Source organism: Pogona vitticeps, chromosome 11, assembly GCF_051106095.1.
Source record: "Pogona vitticeps strain Pit_001003342236 chromosome 11, PviZW2.1, whole genome shotgun sequence".
NCBI lineage: Eukaryota > Metazoa > Chordata > Lepidosauria > Squamata > Agamidae > Pogona > Pogona vitticeps.
The window spans coordinates 7501-32035 of NC_135793.1; the positions used below are offsets into that span (position 1 = coordinate 7501).

The 24535-nt window shown below is 46.9% G+C and overlaps 1 protein-coding gene and 1 long non-coding RNA gene across 8 annotated transcripts; one reads left to right on the forward strand and one right to left on the reverse strand.

The window, feature by feature from the left end:
* The first annotated feature begins 2744 nt into the window (after positions 1-2744).
* On the forward strand, positions 2745-10565 carry LOC140702202 (uncharacterized). Of its 4 annotated transcripts, none has more exons than XR_013538770.1 (5): positions 2745-2874; positions 4265-5659; positions 5882-6076; positions 6937-7096; positions 9146-10565. It is a non-coding gene; the product is annotated as an uncharacterized LOC140702202 (long non-coding RNA). The 4 variants fall into 4 exon arrangements; XR_013538773.1 differs by having other exon boundaries at positions 5882-5991; XR_013538771.1 differs by having other exon boundaries at positions 2751-2874; positions 4265-4360.
* LOC144584493 (uncharacterized) lies at positions 8485-24191 on the reverse strand. Of its 4 annotated transcripts, XM_078380740.1 has the most exons (8): positions 23624-24191; positions 22766-22869; positions 22341-22494; positions 18551-18654; positions 18127-18280; positions 14910-15013; positions 14485-14638; positions 8485-9278 (listed from the first exon to the last, which is right to left on the reverse strand). In XM_078380740.1, exons 1-3 carry the CDS (start codon positions 23781-23783, stop codon positions 22429-22431), a joined length of 330 nt encoding a protein of 109 aa, XP_078236866.1. In that variant the 5' UTR covers positions 23784-24191; the 3' UTR covers positions 8485-9278; positions 14485-14638; positions 14910-15013; positions 18127-18280; positions 18551-18654; positions 22341-22428. The 4 variants fall into 4 exon arrangements, 2 of the variants coding, with proteins under 2 accessions (XP_078236866.1, XP_078236865.1); XR_013538768.1 differs by lacking the exons at positions 22766-22869; positions 23624-24191 and having other exon boundaries at positions 22341-22558; XR_013538769.1 differs by lacking the exons at positions 22341-22494; positions 22766-22869; positions 23624-24191 and adding an exon at positions 19563-19681.
* Between the last annotated feature and the right edge of the window lie 344 nt (positions 24192-24535).

Below are 24535 nucleotides of genomic sequence, written 5' to 3' on the forward strand. Positions count from 1 at the left end.
AAGAGATTGCAACTCTCGAATTGGCCTCCTCAGCCACACTAGACGCTGTTCCAAGTCCTCCATACAGAGCACACTACCATAGTCTTTCGAGACTGAAGGATGCCTACACAACCCTCTTGGTGGCGCTGTGGGCTAAACCACAGAAGCCTATGTGCTGTAAGGTCTATAGATCTGCAGCTGTAAGGTCACATCCATGCGACGGAGTGAGCTCCCGTCGATTGTCCCAGCTCCTGCCAACCTAGCAGTTCGAAAGCATACAAATGCAAATAAATACGTAGGGACCACCTCGGTAGGAAGGTAACAGCGTTCCGTGTCTAAGTCGCACTGGCCATGTGACCACGGAAGATTGTCTTTGGGGAAAACGCTGGCTCCGTGGCTTGAAAACAGGGATAAGCACCGCCTCTAAAGTTGAACAAGACTGGACAAAAATTGTCAACGGGAACCTTTACCTTTAACCCTAACCCTAACCCTTAGGGTTAGGGTTAGGGTTAAAGGTAAAGGTTCCCGTTGACAATTTTTGTCCAGTCTTGTTCAACTTTAGGGTTACGGCACAGTAAGAGCAGGGGGAGGGGTGCAGCAGAGGGTGGGGCAGAGGAGAGGGTGGTGCAGGGGAGAGGGCGGAGTGGAAGAGAGGGCGGAGCGGAGCAGGGGGGAGGAGGGGCAGATTTTTGGGAGGCGCAGACTTGCACCTGCTTCGCAGAGGGCACGGCGGAGCCGAGGGAGGGGCAGATTTTTGCGAGGTGTGGGTTTGCCCTTGCTTCGCCGAGGGCAGGGCGGAGGAGAAGGTGGGGCGGGGCGGAGCCGCGGGAGGGGCAGATTTTTTGGCGGCGCGGGCTCGCGCAGCGCGCGCGCGCGCGCGAGCCCGCGCCGCCAAAAAATCTGCCCCTCCCGCGGCTCCGCCCCGCCCCACCTTCTCCTCCGCCCTGCCCTCGGCTCCGCCCTCCGCTCCGCCCCCCCCTCCTGCTCCACCCCCCCCTACTCTGTCCCCTCCCTACTCTGCCCCCCTCCGCTCCGCCCCCCCTCCTGCTCGCCCCCCTCCTGCTCCACCCCCCCTCCTGCTCCACCCCCCCTCCTCTGTCCCCTCCCTACTCTGCCCCCCTCAGCTCCACCCCCTCCCTACTCCGCCCCCTCTGCTCCACCCCCCCTACTGGGCCCCCCTCCTACTCTGCCCCTCCCCCTCTACTCTGCCCCTCCTCCCACTCAGTTAGCTGCCATCCACCTCTACAGCACCTAACCTACAGCTCTCTCCTTATAACATTACTAGAACCCGATTGCTATTTAAAACCCCCAATCCTGCAGCCTTCTAGGTCACAGTGGGCTCAAAAAATTCCATCTCGCCTTCTATTGCGGTCTGTTCACACTTCTTTTTCGTCTTCCACTCCATTTACCACCCCAACTCTCCCCTCCAATTCTTATTTTTACACCAATCTTGAAAAACATTGCTAGAAACCCTCCACGATGCATTATGGGACCCTTTTACGCAGATCACGCATTTAAAACCTTCAAACCTCAACTCTTGCAGCTCGCATTCAATTCAACAAAATGCAGCTTCCTGGCTTTTTCTTACGCTTTCACTTTTAGTCCTTTTACACTCCTTTGCCCATAACGACTCTCCCCTACCATTCTTCTCTTTACACAAAGCTTTCAGTCGTTTCTACAAACCCTCCTCCATGCGTTCCACAAATGTGCTCGCCAAAACCACATTTCAAACGATTAAACCACACGAACAAAGACAAACCGAATTTGTTCACATCTCTCTCAACTCCAAAAATACACCTTGCGCTACTTTAACCCGAACCCTACTTTAAACGCTCATTTCTCTCCACGCTCCCACAATGCATTGCACACCCCTTACGCCGATTTTTTAAGCATTGCTCTTCACATACAGACTCCGGACCGCGCTTGGGATGGCGCTAATTAATACAAAAGGAACCAGAACTGTAAACCCTAAAGAACGCAAACCCACATGCTATTTATACCGATCGCTGTGACCTCAAACAATTCACCTTACAGAGCTTTAAATACCTCACTTCCAAATCACCGTCCCGTGATTCAGTGACAACTTTTTAGATTTTTTTAAACATTTCTTTTCAAATAAGAATTCAAACGCACAATTACGACGGCACAAATGACTAAACCCTAACGAACAAAAACCCACATGCAATTTATTCAAATCACTGCCGCCTGCAAGATTTCAGTTTTCAGTCATTTAAATACCGCACCTCCGCACTGCCCTTTAACAAAGCAACACGGACCCCTTAGAGCAACTCGTTCCCTTTTCCTTTCAAAACCTTTCACATTTTCAAAAACCTTTCCCAGGACAAGTAAAACACTCAAACGCTCCCCCTTCACTTGAATCGTACAAAGAGGTGCACCTCCCCAACGGAACCCTAGACACTCTTAACCTCTTCTCTCTTTTGCTTAACCAACGAAAGAAACAAAAACCACCTCTGGCACGGCACAGTCCCTTCATTAGTACCTCGAACGCTTCCCCGCGTAGAACTCAACCCCCCCCAGCCCCCGCACGAGAACGACCCCGACTTGCTTTCGCATGGGAACCCGAAGTCGAAACGCCCCTCAACCGGCATTTCCCTCACTTTCCGCAGCACCGCCTCCTCCCGGGTTTTTTTAAAGCCCATTGGTTGAATTCAATCCACTGCCCGATACGCCCCCCAATTAACTGGGCAGTCTCGTGACGTAGAGCCCCTCACCTCGCGCGTTTCGTATCTAAACGAAAGGGGGGGGGGTTTGCTGGCTGCCCGCTGTGTCGTCAACCGGAGGAGACCGCCGGCGGCGGCGGCGGCGGCGGCGGCGGCTGCTGCTGCTCTTGCTGCTTCTTCTTCGCTTGCTCCACAAGTTCGTTTCGGATTTCAGGTAGCCAAGCCTGACCAAGAAGCCTTTTTCCCTCGTCTTCGGATCAACGTTCACAGTTTGTTGGGGGGGGGTGATAAATTGGGTGTTCAGCGGGGCGGGGGGAGTGTTTCCATCTGAGGAGCCCCTAGAAAAGGTTTGATCCACCTTGGCAGCCTTTTCTACACAAAGTCAAGTCGTTTATTACCTTCCTTTTTAGTTGCCTGCGGTTGTTTGGAAATCTAGGCTCTCTCTGATAAAACCTATAGTCGGGGACCTGTGTTACTCTCCTGCAATTCCCCCCCCCCCAGGAGGGTCTCATCTACTGTCTGCCAGCCCGACCCCATCAAATAGCCAAACAACCTCTTTTTAATGGATCTTGTGCTGTCCAGAGGTTTTGGCTCAATAATTTCAAGGACTTAATGGTTTCCTCTGTGTTGCACAGACTATTAAACTGCAGCTTCGTTCAAAATATTTCCTCTTCCATGATGACAGGCTGCTACAATGACTCAACCGCAAAATGAAATGAACCTGCAACAAAATGAATATGTATTTCTGAATAAAAATAGTGCTGCCTAAAAAGACTGTCCTCCTATTTTGGCTTCTCGGATGAAACATCAGGCACTGGTCAATCTTAGTTTTCTTCAACTGGGGTGTCCAAATCTACTAAATAAATCGGGAACTTGGAATTTCTAATTTGGCCATTCTAAGTGTGTGTGCGTTAAAAAAACAACAACACCAGACAAAACAACGACTTATGCAACGTTGGCTTTATTTCAGGGAATCGAATGTTGCCTAAGGAATGTTCTTTCCCCCCAAAACCTCTTTCAGTGGGTGTGGCAAAAACAAAACAAAACAAAAAAAAGAAGACATTCCCAAAAAGGAAAATAAAGCAGTGGGTTTGTCTCTTCTAGGCATGTACTTAATAAACAAAAACTGGCAGCCACCCCTGCCTGTGTGTTCTGGATGGAAAAATTCTATGCAAGAAACAATGCCTAGGTTTCAAAGTGAATGATACCAATTTTCATCCAACAGCAGAATGTTTAATACAATGCTCTTGTTTCATTCAATGTTACTCCTCTCGGTGGGTATTTGAACCCAGGCTTGCTGATTTATTAACGTGCTCTCTCTACTACAGCAAACGGGGTATTTTTGTTGACAATAATCATGATAGGAATAACGATGTTATTCAATTTTTGGAATTAATGACTGATTTTAACTTTTAAATATTGTCTTTTAATGCTGTGAGTCCCCTTGGGTCCTGTTTTTAGCAGGAAAACAGGGTTGAAAAACTTTAAATGAATAAAATCTACACCGTGGTCTAAGTTGCAGGGCTATTTGTCAGGTGCTCTAGATGAAGCGGATTTGTAGGAAGCGATCCGGTGAGACTAAATATTTTACTTTGCCTTAACAGGAGCATCGGAGACACGAGGAGGAGGCGCTTGCAGCTTCATGGAACCACTGAAACTTCTATGAACGTGTGGAAGAGGAGCTTCCGTTTTCTCTATTAGTATTAGTGTTCTTATGCTTTATTTTCTTGTTCTCTGCCAAAAGAGAAAGAAACAAAATGCAAAGGAATGCTTTTCATGTTAATGTGCTTCTTAACGTTACTACGGCAAGCTTAGTTTTTTCTTTATAGGATGACAAGACGAAGGAAATCCCTTCGTGGACTTTTCTTCAAGGATGCTTTGGTGTCTCTTCCTATATAGAGGAAGGTGTAGGCCTTCTATAGCTGTCTTTTCGGCAGGGGAGTTGGTGAACGAGATTTAATTCTGTATTTTTCTTTATAGGATGATGGGGTGAAGGAAATCCCTTCATAGACTTTCCTTCAGAGGCTAACCAAAACAGACAGGATACACTCTGCAAGTACTCACTAATCTTCACTTGGAGACGGTTGCTCATCATACATGAGAGTGGTCGTAAGACCAGATAGGAGGGATATAAAATAAATAAATACACCCCTACCTCTAGCTTTGGATCAGCGTTGCTTCTGAAAGAGCCCAGGAGTCTGGCCTTCCGTGGCGGTGGGAGTTAATCATATATGGGCAGTGTATCATAAGGAGCCACTGTAGGCTCAAGAAGTACCCATTATTGTAGCTTAGTCATCAATCTAGATTGACTAACACAGTGGTTCTTAACCTTTGTTACTCAGGTGTTTTTGAACTGCAACTCCCAGAAACCTCAGTCAGTAGACCTGATGGTGAAGTCTTCTGGGACTTGCAGTCCAAAAACATCCGAGTAACAAAGGTTAAGAACCAAGAGCAGAATGCTTAATTTAATGCTCTGTGATGTTTCTCAACGAGGATTTCAGCCCGGACTTCCTGATTTCTTAACGTACTCTCTCCACTACACAAAACTGGATGTTTTCGTTAGGAATAATCAGGATAGGAATAACGATGTTATACAAATTTTTGGGTTGATTGCTGATTTTAACTTATAAATATTGTCTTTTAATGCTGTGAGTCACCTTGGGTCCTGTTTTCAGCAGGAACACAGGGTAGAAAAACTTCAAATGAATAAAATCTACACGGTCGTCTTAGAACTCATAAGTTGGAGGGCTGTTTGTCGGGTTCTCTAGACAAAGCGGATTTGTAAGAAGCGATCCGGTGATACTAAATAGTTTACTTTCCCTTAGTAGGAGCATCGGAGACGTCGAGAGGAGGTGCTTGCGCCTTCATAGAGCGGCCGTAACGTCTTCTATAAATGTGTGGAATAGGAGCTTCCGTTTTCTCTATTAGTATTGATAAAGGAACGTGTGCTGTGGTGGTTTCTTCTTCTTAATACCTGCCAGAAGAGAAAGAAACAAAATGTAAACTAATGCTTTGGATGTTAATGTGCTTCTTAACGTTAATGTGCCAGGATTAGTTTCTTCTTTGTACGATGACAGGACGAAGGAAATCCCTTCGTGGGCTTTCCTTCAAGGATGCTTTCGTGTCTCTTCCTATATAGAGGAACGTGTAAGCAATCTATAGCTGTCTTTTTAGGATGGGGATTCTGTACAGAACATTTGATTCTGTATTTTTCTTTATAGGATGACGGGGAAAAGAAAATCCCTTCAGGGGTTATTTTGGCTATCTTCCTATGGAGATCCATAAACAGACGGGATCCGCTCTGCAACCGCTCAGGGATCTTCACATGGAGGTAATTGCTCATCGTACATCCCACGCCTCTGGCCTTGCGTCGGCGTTGCTTCTGAAGGAGACCAGCAGTCTAGCCTTCTGTGCAGGTGGAGTGGGGGGTGGGAGTTAAGCCCATAGGGGTAGTTTATCATAAGGAGTGATTGTGGGCTCAAGAAGTACCCTTTATTGTAGCTTAATAATCAATCCAGATTGGGTAACGGGCTCCAACTGGTCGCGTCGATAGAAAGTGTCAAGATACTTCCGCAGGACTAAAACGTGGTGGCCGGATTGCGGACTGTGGTTCCTGATAGGGATCGCCTTGCCCTCGTGTTATGGCAGCTCCGCAGGCTGCCGATTGTTTCTGGGCTCAATTTAAACAGCTGGTTTTGACCTATAAAGCCCTTTCTCTTCAGGCAAATCTTCCCAGACTGTCTGGCTACCTAAGTGTGGTTTTTAGGTGGATTTTCATGCGTTATACAAATGACTGGATTTCTAGTACTACTGGTGTTTTGCTTTATTCAGAGTGATTTTAGTTTGTTTATTTATAATATTCATATATTGTTTTTACCTTTAATATAATATTTGGTTGATGTAAAGTGCCTCTCTGTATTCATTGGTCCTAACTTTAAATATGGCCTTTTAATGATCTAAACCACTGTTGGATAGTCCTTGTTTCTGCTTTAACTATTATCTTTCAACAATGTAAGTGGCCTCTTTAAGGAGAAAGGCGGGCTAAAAGTATTTTAGATAAAATGAATAAATAAATAATAGTGTCTTGGAAACCTGACTTTCAGGATATTTTTTCCCTCCTCTGCCCCTGGCTGTCAACTTTGTGTGACATCCTCTTGGTAAATGAACGTGACCTTACTCTGTTGGCGTTGCCCTGCATCGCAACCCGTTGCTGTCCAATTAGCGCTAGTTTGTCACAGTCGTTCAAATATTATTTTTTTTCTAACTTTGATTGAAGGAAAATGGAGAAAACTGCAGCTCCATATGGAACCTCCATCCTTATGAGAGCCTCGTGGTGGACTGGTTAAAATGCTGTACTGCAGCCAAAACTGCTCACGACCTGGGGTTCGATCCCAGGTAGCCGGCTCAAGGTTGGCTCAGACTTCTATCCTTCCGAGGTTGGTAGAATGAGTACCCAGCTTGCTGGGTGGGGGCAATGTGTAGCCTGCATAATTAACTTGTAAATCACCCTGAGAGTGCTTGAAGCACTATGGGGCGGTATAGAAGCAGCACACTTTCCTTTTCTTTTTTTCTTTTCTTCTCTTTCTTTCTTTCTTTCTTTCTTTCTTTCTTTCTTTCTTTCTTTCTTTCTTTCTTTCTTTCTTTCTTTCTTTCTTTCTTTCTTTCTTTCTTTCTTTCTTTCTTTCTTTCTTTCTTTCTTTTCTTTTTTTGCTTTCTATTTTTTGCTTACTGTGCCTGGGTCTTCTTTAACAGCTTGGTACTCTTGATCCTCTTATGGAAAAACTGGTCCTCCCCGCCTCACCTCCAGCCATGGGAATTTCGGTGGGGAAAGCCTGAAGAATAGGGCTCCCCCTCCTTGGAAGTCATCCAGGAGTCCCCCAACAAATGCCTAAATGGGAAACTTGTGATCTTAAAAGCAGCACAGGTTCTTGATTCCTGAAATGGACCTCAGTCCACAAGAACTAACTCTACCCTTTACAAGGACACAAAATCTTTGGTTTTGGCTGTAAAAAAACAAACCCGGTAACCGGACATGATGCTTTGCGAGCATCTTGCTCCTGGTACGCTGCATCTCTTCCCTTAAAGGAGAAGTGTTCTCCGTGCTGTCCTTGTCCAAGCAGGTGGAGACTTGTCTCTTCAGGCAGGCTTTTCCTCAACAAATACTGTTCAGCGGGGTGGGGGGGTTGTTTCCATCTGACGAGCCCCTAAAAAAGTTTGAGCCACTTTGGCAGCCTTTTCTACACAAAGTCAAGTCGTTTATTACCTCTTTTTTTAGCCGCCTCCGGTAGGTTGGAAATCTTGACTCTCTCTGATAAAACCTCTCATGGGGGACCTGTGTTACTCTACTGCAATCCAGTGGTTGCTCAGGAGGGTCTAATCTACTGTCTCCCCACCCGACCCCTATCAAATAGCCAAACACCCCCCTTTTTAATGTATCTTGTGCTCTGCAGAGTTTTCGGCTCAGTGATTTGCAGGGGTTAATGTTTTCCTCTTCTTGCCTATGTGTTGCTGAGACTGTTAAGCAGCGTCTTCGCTTCAAAGATTTCCTCTTGAATGATGACATGCTGCTAAAATGACTCAACTGCAAAATGAAATGAAAGTATTGTACAACAAACTTAATATGCATTGGTGAATGAAAACAGTGCTGCCTAAAAATACTGTCCTCCTATTTTGGCTTCCCTGATGAAACATCAGTCACTGGTCAATCTTATTTTTCTTCAACTGGGGTGTCCAAATCTACTAAATAAATTGGGAACTTGGAATTTCTAATTTGGCCATTCTAAGTGTGCGTTTAAAAAAAAAACACACCAGACAAAACAACGACTTATGCAACGTTGGCTTTATTTCAGGGAATCGAATGTTGCCTAAGGAATGTTCTTTCCCCCCAAAACCTCTTTCAGTGGGTGTGGCAAAAACAAAACAAAACAAAAAAAAGAAGACATTCCCAAAAAGGAAAATAAAGCAGTGGGTTTGTCTCTTCTAGGCATGTACTTAATAAACAAAAACTGGCAGCCACCCCTGCCTGTGTGTTCTAGATGGAAAAATTGTATGCAAGAAACATAACGCCTAGGTTTCAAAGTGAATGATACCAATTTTCATCCAACAGCAGAATGTTTAATTCAATGCTCTTGTTTAATTCAATGTTACTCCTCTCGGTGGGTATTTGAACCCAGGCTTGCTGATTTATTAACGTGCTCTCTCTACTACAGCAAACGGGGTATTTTTGTTAGCAATAATCATGACAGGAATAACGATGTTATACAATTTTTGGAATTAATGACTGATTTTAACTTTTAAATATTGTCTTTTAATCCTGTGAGTCGCCTTGGGTCCTCTTTTTAGCAGGAAGACAGGGTAGAAAAATGTCAAATGAATAAAATCTTCATCGTCGTCTAAGTTGGAGGGCTATTTGTCAGGTTCTCTAGATGAAGCGGATTTGTAGGAAGCGATCCGGTGAGACTAAATATTTTACTTTGCCTTAACAGGAGCATCGGAGACATGAGGAGGAGGTGCTTGCAGCTTCATGCAGCCACTGAAAGTTCTTCTATGAACGTGTGGACGAGGAGCTTCCGTTTTCTCTATTAGTATTAGTGTTCTTATGCTTTCTTTTCTTGTTCCCTGCCAAAAGAGAAAGAAACAAAATGCAAAGGAATGCTTTTCATGTTAATGTGCTTCTTAACGTTAATATGGCAAGCTTAGTTTTTTCTTTATTGGATGACAGGATGAAGGAAATCCCTTTGTGGGCTTTTCTTCAAGGATGCTTTGGTGTCTCTTCCTATATAGAGGAAGGTGTAAGCCTTCTATAGCTGGCTTTTCAGCAGGGGAGTTGGTGAACGAGATTTAATTCTGTATTTTTCTTTATAGGATGACGGGGTGAAGGAAATCCCTTCATAGACTTTCCTTCAGAGGCTATCCAAAACAGACAGGATACACTCTGCAAGGACTCACTAATCTTCACTTGGAGACAGTTGCTCATCATACATGAGAGTAGTCGTAAGACCAGATAGGCGGGATATAAAATAAATAAATACACCCCTACCTCTAGCCTTCGATCAGCGTTGCTTCTGAAAGAGCCCAGGAGTCTGGCCTTCCGTGGGGATGGGGTGCGGGTTAATCATATACGGGCAGTGTATCATAAGGAGCCACTGTAGGCTCAAGAAGTACCCATTATTGTAGCTTAGTAATCAATCTAGATTGGCGAACACAGTGGTTCTTAACCTTTGTTACTCAGGTGTTTTTGAACTGCAACTCCCAGAAACCTCAGCCACCAGAGCTGATGGTGAAGGCTTCTGGGAGTTGCAGTCCAAAAACATCTGAGTAACAAAGGTTAAGAACCAGTGGGCTAACAGGCTCCATGTGGTCCCGTCGATGGAAAGTGTCACAACGCTTCCGCAGGACTGAAACGCGGCAGCCGGATTGCGGACTATGGGTCATCATACTGATCGCGCCGCCCCTGTATAACGGCAGCTCCACAGGCTGCCAATTGTTTCGGGGCTCAATTTAAACAGCTGGTTTTGACCTATAAAGCCCTTTCTCTTCAGGCAAATCTTCCCGGACTGTCTGGCTGCCTAAGTGTGGTTTTTAGGTGGATTTTCATGCATTATACCTATGACTGGATGTTTAGTACTACTAGTGTTTTGCTTTATTCACAGTGATTTTAGTTTGTTTGTTTATTCATATATTGTTTTTACCTTTAATATAATATTTGGTTGATGGAAGGTGCCTCTCTGTATTCATTGGTCCTAACTTTAAATATGGCCTTTTAATGATGTAAACCACTGTTGGATAGTCCTTGCTTCTGCTTTAACTATTATCTTTCAACAATGTAAGTGGCCTCTTTAAGGAGAAAGGCGGGCTAAAAGTATTTTAGATAAAATGAATAAATAAATAATAGTGTCTTGGAAACCTGAATTTCAGGATATTTTTTCCCACCTCTGCCCCTGGCTGTCACCTTTGTGCGACATCCTCTCGGTAAATGAACGTGACCTTACTCTGTTGGCGTTACCCTGCATCACAACCCGTTGCTGCCTAATTAGCGCTAGTTTGTCACAGACGTTCAAATATTTTTTTTTTCTAACTTTGATTGAAGGAAAATGGAGAAAACTGCAGTTCCATATGGAACCTCCATCCTTATGAGAGCCACGTGGCGCACTGGTTGAAGCAAATGAACTATGAAGCTCTGCGTCAACATGAATGATCTCATGGACACAACGACACCTGCTTAAGAGGGGAAAAATACAGTTATTCCAAATGACAAGTACAAGCGCCTGCACAAAGGGGGAGAAAACCAGAGGGCAGCGGGTGGAATTAAAAGCAGTAGAAATGAGCCACAACCCCAGGTCCCCTTGATGCTAGGAAGAAAAAGACGGCTCCCTCGCCTCTCCAGGGTGAAATAATAAAATCACAACACAAACAGCCCAGAGTGCCCTTGGCTGCCAGATGGGCGTTATATAAATCAAATAAATATATAATTAAATAAGTAATTAAATTAAAATATATAAAAGAATGAAGCATGAAGAACTTCAAGTGATTGAATGTGAGGGCGACGACTACCAGGATGAGTCCTGCCCTGCATTTCCCATGAGGTTTGGAGGCAGAAAGAGGGAGGGAGGGAGCGAAATCCACCCGGACCCCCTTTAATCCTTTCCTTAAGGGCCAGCCTCATGGGGAGGAGACCAACGGTAACTTTGCACATGCCCAGAGACTTGGTGGCCTTTCCCACCTTGGATCAGATTCATCTCCTAAAGGACTACAAAGCCCATCATGGGGTGGGGGAGAAGGGTCCCAGCAGTCACCCCACCCTCCCCCACGGACATTCTTACCCAGCCGCCGTCCCCGGTCGGAGCGGGGCAGCGTCCAGCGCAGGCCGGGTCTGCCACCGGCCTTGCAGCCGGAACAGCTTCTGGGCGCCGCAGGGGCAGGCCGGACAAATAATGGGGCGACACGGTGTGGAAGGAAAAGCGTGACACACCGGCCTTTAGCGTCCGTGTCACCATGGCAACGGGACAGGAAGAGGCGGGCCCGGATAAATAACACACAAGCACACATAAATACAGACATGCATGCACGCATACTTACATGCATACATAAAAAATAAATAAAAGAAACAACCATGAAGAACTTCAAATAATTTAATGCAGTGAAAAGTGAGGGAGACGACTGCAAGGCCGCAACGCAATCGCAACGCAAACAAACGGGCCAGAGAGGCCTTGGCTGCCAGATGGGTGCTATATAAATCGCAGAACAAACAAACAAACAAACAAACAAACAAACAAACAAACAAACAAACAAGCACATGCATCAATAAATACATGCGTGCATACTTACACACATAAAAAATAAATAAAAGAAACAACCATGAAACACTTCAAATATTTTAATGCAGTGAAAAGTGAGGGAGACGAGTACAAGGCCGAGTCCCGCCCTGAATTTCCTATGGGGTTTGGAGGCCGAGGGAGGGAGCGAAATCCACCCAGACCCCCTTTAATCCTTTCCTTAAGGGCCAGCCTGGTGGGGAGGAGACCAACAGTAACTCTGCCCATGCCCCAAAACTTGAAAAATCCCGAAGACCGCCTTTCCCACCTTGGATCAGATTCATCTCCTGAAGGACTACAAAGCCCATCATGGGGTGGGGAGAAGGGTCCCAGCAGTCACCCCACCCTCCCCCACGGGCCTCCTTACCCAGCCGCCGTCCCCGGTCGGAGCGGGGCAGCGTCCAGCGCAGGCCGGGTCTGCCACCGGCCTTGCAGCCGGAACAGCCTCTGGGTGCCGCAGGGGCAGGCCGGACAAATAATGGGGAGACACGGTGGGGAAGGAAAAGCGTGACGCACCGGCCTTTAGCGTCCCAGCGTCGCCATGGCAACGGGACAGGAAGGGGCGGGCCCGGAGGACCTGCTCTCCGAGTGCAAAGGGCTAGAAGGTCCCCATGGCGACTTGCAGGAAGAGGCGGGCCCTGAGGACCTGCCCTCTGATTTCCATTGGCTGGGAGCGGCTCCATGGCGACGCGACAGGAAGAGGCGTGCCCGGAGGACCTGCCCTCTGATTTCAGAAGGCTAGAACGGCTCTGGGGCAACTGCCAGGAAGAGGCGGGACCAGAGGACCTGCCCTGTGAGTTCTGAAGGCTAGAACGTCAGCATGAAAGGCCCTCTGAGTCCAAGCGTGCTAGACGGTGCCTCTACTCCCTTGGCCGGCCACTTCTCGGCTCCCTCTGCTGGCAGCCTCATGCCGGAGGACCCTAGCCATTTCACCCCCCCCCCCCAGGCTTCCCGGCTGGGGGAATTAAAAGCGCGGCTCCTAAACGGCTCCTGCTCGATGGGGGGGGCATATCCTGAGAGGGACCTAGGAGGAGGAGGAGGAGGAGGTGGAGGTGGAGGAAGAAAAGGAAGGGCGCCTCGCTCTCCCAGGGACTGGGGAGGAGGAAACCTCCTCGTGTCTTTTTTTCCTGGTTCGTCTCCCAACGTTCAAGAGGACGACTGCAATTCAATGAACTTTCGGTGCTTGTCTATTTCGCCTGCTTTTTATTAGTAACCCCCCTCCCCTTTTCTCCTTTATCAGCCACTTGTAAAGGTGGTTTTAGATATCTGTAATTTCTCATTTGAACTAAGCGTCCTTTCTTTAAATTAAAATATTTGTGTGCCTTAATAAGATTACTGCATGAAACGGTAATAAATAAATATAGTTATAAATGATTATTATTGTTGCAGTTATTGTTATTGTTCTTCTTCTTATTATTATTGCTTTTTGCCCTACTGTCCACGCTGTAACAGGTGGCAATTTATTTCTTTATTTCTTTATTCTATTTATACCCCGCCTATCTGGTCATTTCGACCACTCTAGGCGGCTGTTTAATTGGTACACTGTTTAATCGGAAAGCTACCAGATGTCTGCGCCTGGATCTTCTTTACCGTTGTCCACGCCCCGTAGCTGTGGGTCTTTATGATGGCAATTTTAATTGTATTTTAATCGTATTTGAATTGTATTTTAATCATTTTATATTTTATTGTATTGAATTTTAATTGTTGTAAGCCGCCCAGAGACCTTTGGGTAGAGTGGGAGGCATATAAATTACATAAATAAATAAATAAATAAATAAATAAATAAATAAATAAATAAATAAATAAATAAATAAATAAATAAATAAATAAATAAATAAAAATAAGAGAAGAAACTCATGGTCCCAAAGCCGTTTCCTGAAGTCTAAAAATTAACACTCGCGCTCACACAAAAGAGAATGCAGGTGGGGGGGAATGAGAATTTTCAGGTTTTATTGGCAACCCTTTTGCATATTCACCATTACCCATTACCTATGCAAGTTCAGATGTAAAACCGGCCGGCGATGAACGTACTTTAAAGAAGACACTTTACTAGGATATTAAGAAACAGATGATTCCAATCCCCCTCCCCACCCTGCCTTGGTGGGCCCTCTCACTGTATTTTTTTGAGATTTAGAGAAGGGAGTGGGATCCTATAGTGCCACGACCGAGAGCGTAAGGGGGTCTGCGTCTCTTACAGATGGGCTGAGACTCATGGGAAGGATGCAGGGAAACGTGGGTGCGTTTGTTTTAAAGAACCCTAATAATGGATGACAGACTCCTCTGAAGCACTGCCGCCTGAGCTCTTCGAATAAATACAACAAAGGCAGAAAGCTATCTGCTGGCAGCCTGAACAGGGAAAAAGAAAAGGCCTCCTCTGCCTGCCAGATCACGGCGTAGGGCGAGAGGGTCCTCCAACCTTCCTTCGGCCCTGCTCCCCCCCCCCCGTGCGCGCTGGAGGAGACAAGAACAATAAAAGCCAGAAGAAGAGTAATAATAAAATAATAACTTACATGAAACACAAAGAAGACCGTCACGGCACTCAGCCCCGAACTGCACTTTCTCTCGTCCTTGGCGGGAAAGAAGGGGAGATGGAAGTCCTCAGGAATCTCCACCTCGGGACTCGAACCCGAGCTGGGAGGGAGACTGGAGACAGCTCGCCATGTCCTGCAGGCGTAAAGGGCCGAGAGACATACGCACCTGTACACACATCTGTCTTAATCCTTTTTGGTTTTGGACCGGCCATCCTAACGGCAAGTTTGAAAACTGCAACTCTGTGCATGCCCAGGGGCGTTAAAATTACCCAGAGCGGTTTTTTAAATCGTTATTTCACACCTTTCTTCTCTGTTAACAACTACAAGGGCCGTCACGGGGCAGAGGGGCTCGTGACAGACCCACATGGGATGCCTACCGTCCCGCCGGCCCCCTGCACACTTACCCGCCGACCTTTCTGGATCCGGTCGTTCCTCGAGGTTGCAAGGTGGCGCAAACGAACGATGAAGCTCTGCATCCGCGTGAACGAGCTCACTGAAAGAACGACACCTGGTTCGGAAGGGAAAATCCAGTTATTCCAAATGACAAGTACAAGCGGCTGTGAAAAGGGGGAGAAAAGCGGGACCAGGGGGTGGAATTAAAAGCAGTAGAAATCAGCCACAAACCCAGGTCCCCTTGATGGTGGGAAGAAAAAGACAGCTCCCTCTCCTCTCCAGGGTGGAATAATAAAATCACAACGCAAATAAACTGGCCAGAGAGGCCTTCGCTGACAGATGGGCGCCATATAAATCACATAAATCAATAAGCAAATAAATAAATAAATAACACACAAGCACACATAAATACAGACATGCATGCACGCATACTTACATGCATACATAAAAAATAAATAAAAGAAACAACCATGAAGAACTTCAAATAATTTAATGCAGTGAAAAGTGAGGGAGACGACTGCAAGGCCGCAACGCAATCGCAACGCAAACAAACGGGCCAGAGAGGCCTTGGCTGCCAGATGGGTGCTATATAAATCGCAGAACAAACAAACAAACAAACAAACAAACAAACAAACAAACAAACAAACAAGCACATGCATCAATAAATACATGCGTGCATACTTACACACATAAAAAATAAATAAAAGAAACAACCATGAAACACTTCAAATATTTTAATGCAGTGAAAAGTGAGGGAGACGAGTACAAGGCCGAGTCCCGCCCTGAATTTCCTATGGGGTTTGGAGGCCGAGGGAGGGAGCGAAATCCACCCAGACCCCCTTTAATCCTTTCCTTAAGGGCCAGCCTGGTGGGGAGGAGACCAACAGTAACTCTGCCCATGCCCCAAAACTTGAAAAATCCCGAAGACCGCCTTTCCCACCTTGGATCAGATTCATCTCCTGAAGGACTACAAAGCCCATCATGGGGTGGGGAGAAGGGTCCCAGCAGTCACCCCACCCTCCCCCACGGGCCTCCTTACCCAGCCGCCGTCCCCGGTCGGAGCGGGGCAGCGTCCAGCGCAGGCCGGGTCTGCCACCGGCCTTGCAGCCGGAACAGCCTCTGGGTGCCGCAGGGGCAGGCCGGACAAATAATGGGGAGACACGGTGGGGAAGGAAAAGCGTGACGCACCGGCCTTTAGCGTCCCAGCGTCGCCATGGCAACGGGACAGGAAGGGGCGGGCCCGGAGGACCTGCTCTCCGAGTGCAAAGGGCTAGAAGGTCCCCATGGCGACTTGCAGGAAGAGGCGGGCCCTGAGGACCTGCCCTCTGATTTCCATTGGCTGGGAGCGGCTCCATGGCGACGCGACAGGAAGAGGCGTGCCCGGAGGACCTGCCCTCTGATTTCAGAAGGCTAGAACGGCTCTGGGGCAACTGCCAGGAAGAGGCGGGACCAGAGGACCTGCCCTGTGAGTTCTGAAGGCTAGAACGTCAGCATGAAAGGCCCTCTGAGTCCAAGCGTGCTAGACGGTGCCTCTACTCCCTTGGCCGGCCACTTCTCGGCTCCCTCTGCTGGCAGCCTCATGCCGGAGGACCCTAGCCATTTCACCCCCCCCCCCAGGCTTCCCGGCTGGGGGAATTAAAAGCGCGGCTCCTAAACGGCTCCTGCTCGATGGGGGGGGCATATCCTGAGAGGGACCTAGGAGGAGGAGGAGGAGGAGGTGGAGGTGGAGGAAGAAAAGGAAGGGCGCCTCGCTCTCCCAGGGACTGGGGAGGAGGAAACCTCCTCGTGTCTTTTTTTCCTGGTTCGTCTCCCAACGTTCAAGAGGACGACTGCAATTCAATGAACTTTCGGTGCTTGTCTATTTCGCCTGCTTTTTATTAGTAACCCCCCTCCCCTTTTCTCCTTTATCAGCCACTTGTAAAGGTGGTTTTAGATATCTGTAATTTCTCATTTGAACTAAGCGTCCTTTCTTTAAATTAAAATATTTGTGTGCCTTAATAAGATTACTGCATGAAACGGTAATAAATAGATACAGTTATAAATGATTATTATTGTTGCAGTTATTGTTATTGTTCTTCTTCTTATTATTATTGCTTTTTGCCCTACTGTCCACGCTGTAACAGGTGGCAATTTATTTTTTTATTTCTTTATTCTATTTATACCCCGCCTATCTGGTCATTTCGACCACTCTAGGCGGCTGTTTAATTGGTACACTGTTTAATCGGAAAGCTACCAGATGTCTGCGCCTGGATCTTCTTTACCGTTGTCCACGCCCCGTAGCTGTGGGTCTTTATGATGGCAATTTTAATTGTATTTTAATCGTATTTGAATTGTATTTTAATCATTTTATATTTTATTGTATTGAATTTTAATTGTTGTAAGCCGCCCAGAGACCTTTGGGTAGAGTGGGAGGCATATAAATTACATAAATAAATAAATAAATAAATAAATAAATAAATAAATAAATAAATAAATAAATAAATAAATAAATAAATAAATAAATAAACAAACAAACAAACAAATAAATAAATAAATAAATAAATAAATAAATAAATAAAAATAAGAGAAGAAACTCATGGTCCCAAAGCCGTTTCCTGAAGTCTAAAAATTAACACTCGCGCTCACACAAAAGAGAATGCAGGTGGGGGGAATGAGAATTTTCAGGTTTTATTGGCAACCCTTTTGCATATTCACCATTACCCATTACCCATGCAAGTTCAGATGTAAAACCGGCCGGCGATGAACGTACTTTAAAGAAGACACTTTACTAGGATATTAAGAAACAGATGATTCCAATCCCCCTCCCCACCCTGCCTTGGTGGGCCCTCTCACTGTATTTTTTTGAGATTTAGAGAAGGGAGTGGGATCCTATAGTGCCACGACCGAGAGCGTAAGGGGGTCTGCGTCTCTTACAGATGGGCTGAGACTCATGGGAAGGATGCAGGGAAACGTGGGTGCGTTTGTTTTAAAGAACCCTAATAATGGATGACAGACTCCTCTGAAGCACTGCCGCCTGAGCTCTTCGAATAAATACAACAAAGGCAGAAAGCTGTCTGCTGGCAGCCTGAACAGGGAAAAAGAAAAGGCCTCCTCTGCCTGCCAGATCACGGCGTAGGGCGAGAGGGTCCTCCAACCTTCCTTCGGCCCTGCTCCCCCCCCCCCGTGCGCGCTGGAGGAGACAAGAACAATAAAAGCCAGAAGAAGAGTAATAATAAAATAATAACTTACATGAAACACAAAGAAGACCGTCACGGCACTCAGCCCCGAACTGCACTTTCTCTCGTCCTTGGCGGGAAAGAAGGGGAGATGGAAGTCCTCAGGAATCTCCACCTCGGGACTCGAACCCGAGCTGGGAGGGAGACTGGAGACAGCTCGCCATGTCCTGCAGGCGTAAAGGGCCGAGAGACATACGCACCTGTACACACATCTGCCTTAATCCTTTTTTGTTTTGGACCGGCCATCCTAACGGCAAGTTTGAAAACTGCAACTCTGTGCATGCCCAGGGGCGTTAAAATTACCAGAGCGGTTTTTTAAATCGTTATTTCACACCTTTCTTCTCTGTTAACAACTACAAGGGCCGTCACGGGGCAGAGGGGCTCGTGACAGACCCACATGGTATGCCTACCGTCCCGCCGGCCCCCTGCACACTTACCCGCCGACCTTTCTGGATCCGGTCGTTCCTCGAGGTTGCAAGGTGGCGCAAACGAACGATGAAGCTCTGCATCCGCGTGAACGAGCTCACTGAAAGAACGACACCTGGTTCGGAAGGGAAAATCCAGTTATTCCAAATGACAAGTACAAGCGGCTGTGAAAAGGGGGAGAAAAGCGGGACCAGGGGGTGGAATTAAAAGCAGTAGAAATCAGCCACAAACCCAGGTCCCCTTGATGGTGGGAAGAAAAAGACAGCTCCCTCTCCTCTCCAGGGTGGAATAATAAAATCACAACGCAAATAAACTGGCCAGAGAGGCCTTCGCTGACAGATGGGCGCCATATAAATCACATAAATCAATAAGCAAATAAATAAATAAATAACACACAAGCACACATAAATACAGACATGCATGCACGCATACTTACATGCATACATAAAAAATAAATAAAAGAAACAACCATGAAGAACTTCAAATAATTTAATGCAGTGAAAAGTGAGGGAGACGACTGCAAGGCCGCAACGCAATCGCAACGCAAACAAACGGGCCAGAGAGGCCTTGGCTGCCAGATGGGTGCTATATAAATCGCAGAACAAACAAACAAACAAACAAACAAACAAACAAGCACATGCATCAATAAATACATGCGTGCATACTTACACACATAAAAAATAAATAAAAGAAACAACCATGAAACACTTCAAATATTTTAATGCAGTGAAAAGTGAGGGAGACGAGTACAAGGCCGAGTCCCGCCCTGAATTTCCTATGGGGTTTGGAGGCCGAGGGAGGGAGCGAAATCCACCCAGACCCCCTTTAATCCTTTCCTTAAGGGCCAGCCTCGTGGGGAGGAGACCAACTGTAACTCTGTCCATGCCCCAAAACTTGAAAAATCCCGAAGACCGCCTTTCCCACCTTGGATCAGATTCATCTCCTGAAGGACTACAAAGCCCATCATGGGGTGGGGAGAAGGGTCCCAGCAGTCACCCCACCCTCCCCCACGGGCCTCCTTACCCAGCCGCCGTCCCCGGTCGGAGCGGGGCAGCGTCCAGCGCAGGCTGGGTCTGCCACCGGCCTTGCAGCCGGAACAGCCTCTGGGTGCCGCAGGGGCAGGCCGGACAAATAATGGGGAGACACGGTGGGGAAGGAAAAGCGTGACGCACCGGCCTTTAGCGTCTCAGCGTCGCCATGGCAACGGGACAGGAAGGGGCGGGCCCAGAGGACCTGCTCTCCGAGTGCAAAGGGCTAGAAGGTCCCCATGGCGACTTGCAGGAAGAGGCGGACCCTGAGGACCTGCCCTCTGATTTCCATTGGCTGGGAGCGGCTCCATGGCGACGCGACAGGAAGAGGCGTGCCCGGAGGACCTGCCCTCTGATTTCAAAAGGCTAGAATGGCTCTGGGGCAACTGCCAGGAAGAGGCGGGACCAGAGGACCTCCCTGTGAGTTCTGAAGGCTAGAACGTCAGCATGAAAGGCCCTCTGAGTCCAAGCGTGCTAGACGGTGCCTCTACTCCCTTGGCCGGCCACTTCTCGGCTCCCTCTGCTGGCAGCCTCATGCCGGAGGACCCTAGCCATTTCACACCCCCCCCCCAGGCTTCCCGGCTGGGGGAATTAAAAGCGCGGCTCCTAAACGGCTCCTGCTCGATGGGGGGGGCATATCCTGAGAGGGACCTAGGAGGAGGAGGAGGAGGTGGAGGTGGAGGAAGAAAAGGAAGGGCGCCTCGCTCTCCCAGGGACTGGGGAGGAGGAAACCTCCTCGTGTCTTTTTTTCCTGGTTCGTCTCCCAACGTTCAAGAGGACGACTGCAATTCAATGAACTTTCGGTGCTTGTCTATTTCGCCTGCTTTTTATTAGTAACCCCCCTCCCCTTTTCTCCTTTATCAGCCACTTGTAAAGGTGGTTTTAGATATCTGTAATTTCTCATTTGAACTAAGCGTCCTTTCTTTAAATTAAAATATTTGTGTGCCTTAATAAGATTACTGCATGAAACGGTAATAAATAGATACAGTTATAAATGATTATTATTGTTGCAGTTATTGTTATTGTTCTTCTTCTTATTATTATTGCTTTTTGCCCTACTGTCCACGCTGTAACAGGTGGCAATTTATTTCTTTATTTCTTTATTCTATTTATACCCCGCCTATCTGGTCATTTCGACCACTCTAGGCGGCTGTTTAATTGGTACACTGTTTAATCGGAAAGCTACCAGATGTCTGCGCCTGGATCTTCTTTACCGTTGTCCACGCCCCGTAGCTGTGGGTCTTTATGATGGCAATTTTAATTGTATTTTAATCGTATTTGAATTGTATTTTAATCATTTTATATTTTATTGTATTGAATTTTAATTGTTGTAAGCCGCCCAGAGACCTTTGGGTAGAGTGGGAGGCATATAAATTACATAAATAAATAAATAAATAAATAAATAAATAAATAAATAAATAAATAAATAAATAAATAAATAAATAAATAAAAATAAGAGAAGAAACTCATGGTCCCAAAGCCGTTTCCTGAAGTCTAAAAATTAACACTCGCGCTCACACAAAAGAGAATGCAGGTGGGGGGGAATGAGAATTTTCAGGTTTTATTGGCAACCCTTTTGCATATTCACCATTACCCATTACCCATGCAAGTTCAGGGGCGGGCCTGGAGGACCTGCTCTCCGAGTGCAAAGGGCTAGAAGGTCCCCATGGCGACTTGCAGGAAGAGGCTTTTTGCCCTACTGTCCACGCTGTAACAGGTGGCAATTTATTTCTTTATTTCTTTATTCTATTTATACCCCGCCTATCTGGTCATTTCGACCACTCTAGGCGGCTGTTTAATTGGTACACTGTTTAATCGGAAAGCTACCAGATGTCTGCGCCTGGATCTTCTTTACCGTTGTCCACGCCCCGTAGCTGTGGGTCTTTATGATGGCAATTTTAATTGTATTTTAATCGTATTTGAATTGTATTTTAATCATTTTATATTTTATTGTATTGAATTTTAATTGTTGTAAGCCGCCCAGAGACCTTTGGGTAGAGTGGGAGGCATATAAATTACATACATAAATAAATAAATAAATAAATAAATAAATAAATAAATAAATAAATAAATAAATAAATAAATAAATAAATAAATAAAAAAATAAGAGAAGAAACTCATGGTCCAAAGCCGTTTCCTGAAGTCTAAAAAGTAACACACGCGCTCACACAAAAGAGAATGCAGGTGGGGGGGAATGAGAATTTTCAGGTTTTATTGGCAACCCTTTTGCATATTCACCATTACCCATTACCCATGCAAGTTCAGATGTAAAACCGGCCGGCGATGAACGTACTTTAAAGAAGACACTTTACTAGGATATTAAGAAACAGATGATTCCAATCCCCCTCCCCACCCTGCCTTGGTGGGCCCTTTCACTGTATTTTTTTGAGATTTAGAGAAGGGAGTGGGATCCTATAGTGCCACGACCGAGAACGTAAGGGGGTCTCCGTCTCTTACAGATGGGCTGAGACTCATGGGAAGGATGCAGGGAAACGTGGGTGCGTTTGTTTTAAAGAACCCTAATAATGGATGACAGACTCCTCTGAAGCACTGCCGCCTGAGCTCTTCGAATAAATACAACAAAGGCAGAAAGCTGTCTGCTGGCAGCCTGAACAGGGAAAAAGAAAAGGCCTCCTCTGCCTGCCAGATCACGGCGTAGGGCGAGAGGGTCCTCCAACCTTCCTTCGGCCCTGCTCCCCCCCCCCCCGTGCGCGCTGGAGGAGACAAGAACAATAAAAGCCAGAAGAAGAGCAATAATAAAATAATAACTTACATGAAACACAAAGAAGACCGTCACGGCACTCAGCCCCGAACTGCACTTTCTCTCGTCCTTGGCGGGAAAGAAGGGGAGACGGAAGTCCTCAGGAATCTCCACCTCGGGACTCGAACCCGAGCTGGGAGGGAGACTGGAGACAGCTCGCCATGTCCTGCAGGCGTAAAGGGCCGAGAGACATACGCACCTGTACACACATCTGCCTTAATCCTTTTTTGTTTTGAACCGGCCATCCTAACGGCAAGTTTAAAAACTGCAACTCTGTGCATGCCCAGGGGCGTTAAAATTACCCAGAGCGGTTTTTTAAATCGTTATTTCACACCTTTCTTCTCTGTTAACAACTACAAGGGCCGTCACGGGGCAGAGGGGCTCGTGACAGACCCACATGGGATGCCTACCGTCCCGCCGGCCCCCTGCACACTTACCCGCCGACCTTTCTGGATCCGGTCGTTCCTCGAGGTTGCAAGGTGGCGCAAACGAACGATGAAGCTCTGCATCCGCGTGAACGAGCTCACTGAAAGAACGACACCTGGTTCGGAAGGGAAAATCCAGTTATTCCAAATGACAAGTACAAGCGGCTGTGAAAAGGGGGAGAAAAGCGGGACCAGGGGGTGGAATTAAAAGCAGTAGAAATCAGCCACAAACCCAGGTCCCCTTGATGGTGGGAAGAAAAAGACAGCTCCCTCTCCTCTCCAGGGTGGAATAATAAAATCACAACGCAAATAAACTGGCCAGAGAGGCCTTCGCTGACAGATGGGCACCATATAAATCACATAAATAAATAAATAAATAAATAAATAAATAAATAAATAAGTAAGTAAGTAAGTAAGTAAGTAAGTAAGTAAGTAAGTAAGTAAGTAAACAAATAAATAAATAACACAGACATAAATACATACATGCATGCATACTTACTTACATACATAGATAAAAAATAAATAAAAGAAACAATTATGAAGAACTTCAAATAATGCAGTGAAACGTGAGGGAGACGACTACGAGGCCGAGTCCCGCCCTGCATTTCCTATGGGGTTTGGAGGCAGAGAGAGGGAGGGAGGGAGGGAGGGAAATCCCCCCAGACCCCCTTTTTATCCTTTCCTTAAGGGCCAGCCTCAGGGGGAGGATGCAAACTGTAACTCTGCACATGCCCAGAGACTTGAAAAATCCCGAGGATCGCCTTTCCCACCTTGGATCAGATTCATGTCCTAAAGGCCTACAAAGCCCATCTTGGGGCGGTGGAGAAGGGGCTCAGCACTCACCCCACTCTCACCCCCGGGCCTCCTTACCCAGCCACCGTCCCCGGTTTGGGTGGCGCAGCGTCCAGTGGAGGCCTTGTCTTCCACCGGCTTTGAAGCCGGAACGGCATCTCGGCAGCGGCGGGGTGCGGGGGAAAGAAAATGTGGGGACACAGGGGTTGCAAAAGCCGAACAGACCGGCCTTTAGCATCCTGGCGTCCCCATGGCAACACTCCAGGGAGGGGCGGATCTGGAGGACCTGCCCTCTGACTCCACAGGGCTAGAAGGCCCCCATGGCGAATACCAGGAAGAGGCGGGCCCGGAGGACCTACCCTCTTTTGTTCAAAGCCTAGAATGTTCCCAAGTGGCATTCCAGGAAGAGGCGGGCCGGGAGGATCTGCCCTCTGAAATCTGAAGGCTAGAACGTCCCCAGGTGGAATTCTAGGAAGAGGCGGGCCCGGAGGACCTGCCCTCTGATTACGACAGGCTAGATCGTCAGCATGAAAGGCCCTCTGAGGACAAACGCCCTAGACAATTCCTCTACTCGCCTGTCCGTCCACTTCTCTCCTCCCTCTCCTGCCCACCTCAAGCCGGAGGACCCAAGCCGTCTTGCCCCCCCCCCCCCGTTTCCCAGCTATGGGAATTAAAAGCGCAGGTCCTCTAATTTAATCGCCCCCTTCATTCTCCCCCCCCAGTCTTTGTACAGACTTCAAAGCAATCTCTTTTTTATTCCAATCACTTGATCCCAAAAGGGCGGAGGGATTGCTTTAGTTAGTAGTGGGTTATTACTTTTAATTTTTGATGTTCGTCTACTTGGTCTTGTAGTGATTGATGGGTTAGTGTTTTCACTTTGTTTTGTAATGTTATATTCTAAATAAAATTTTACAAAAATAAAAGTGCCGCTCCTGAAGGGTCCCTGTCCGGTGGCGGATCCTGAGATGGATCGAGGAGGACGAAGAGGAG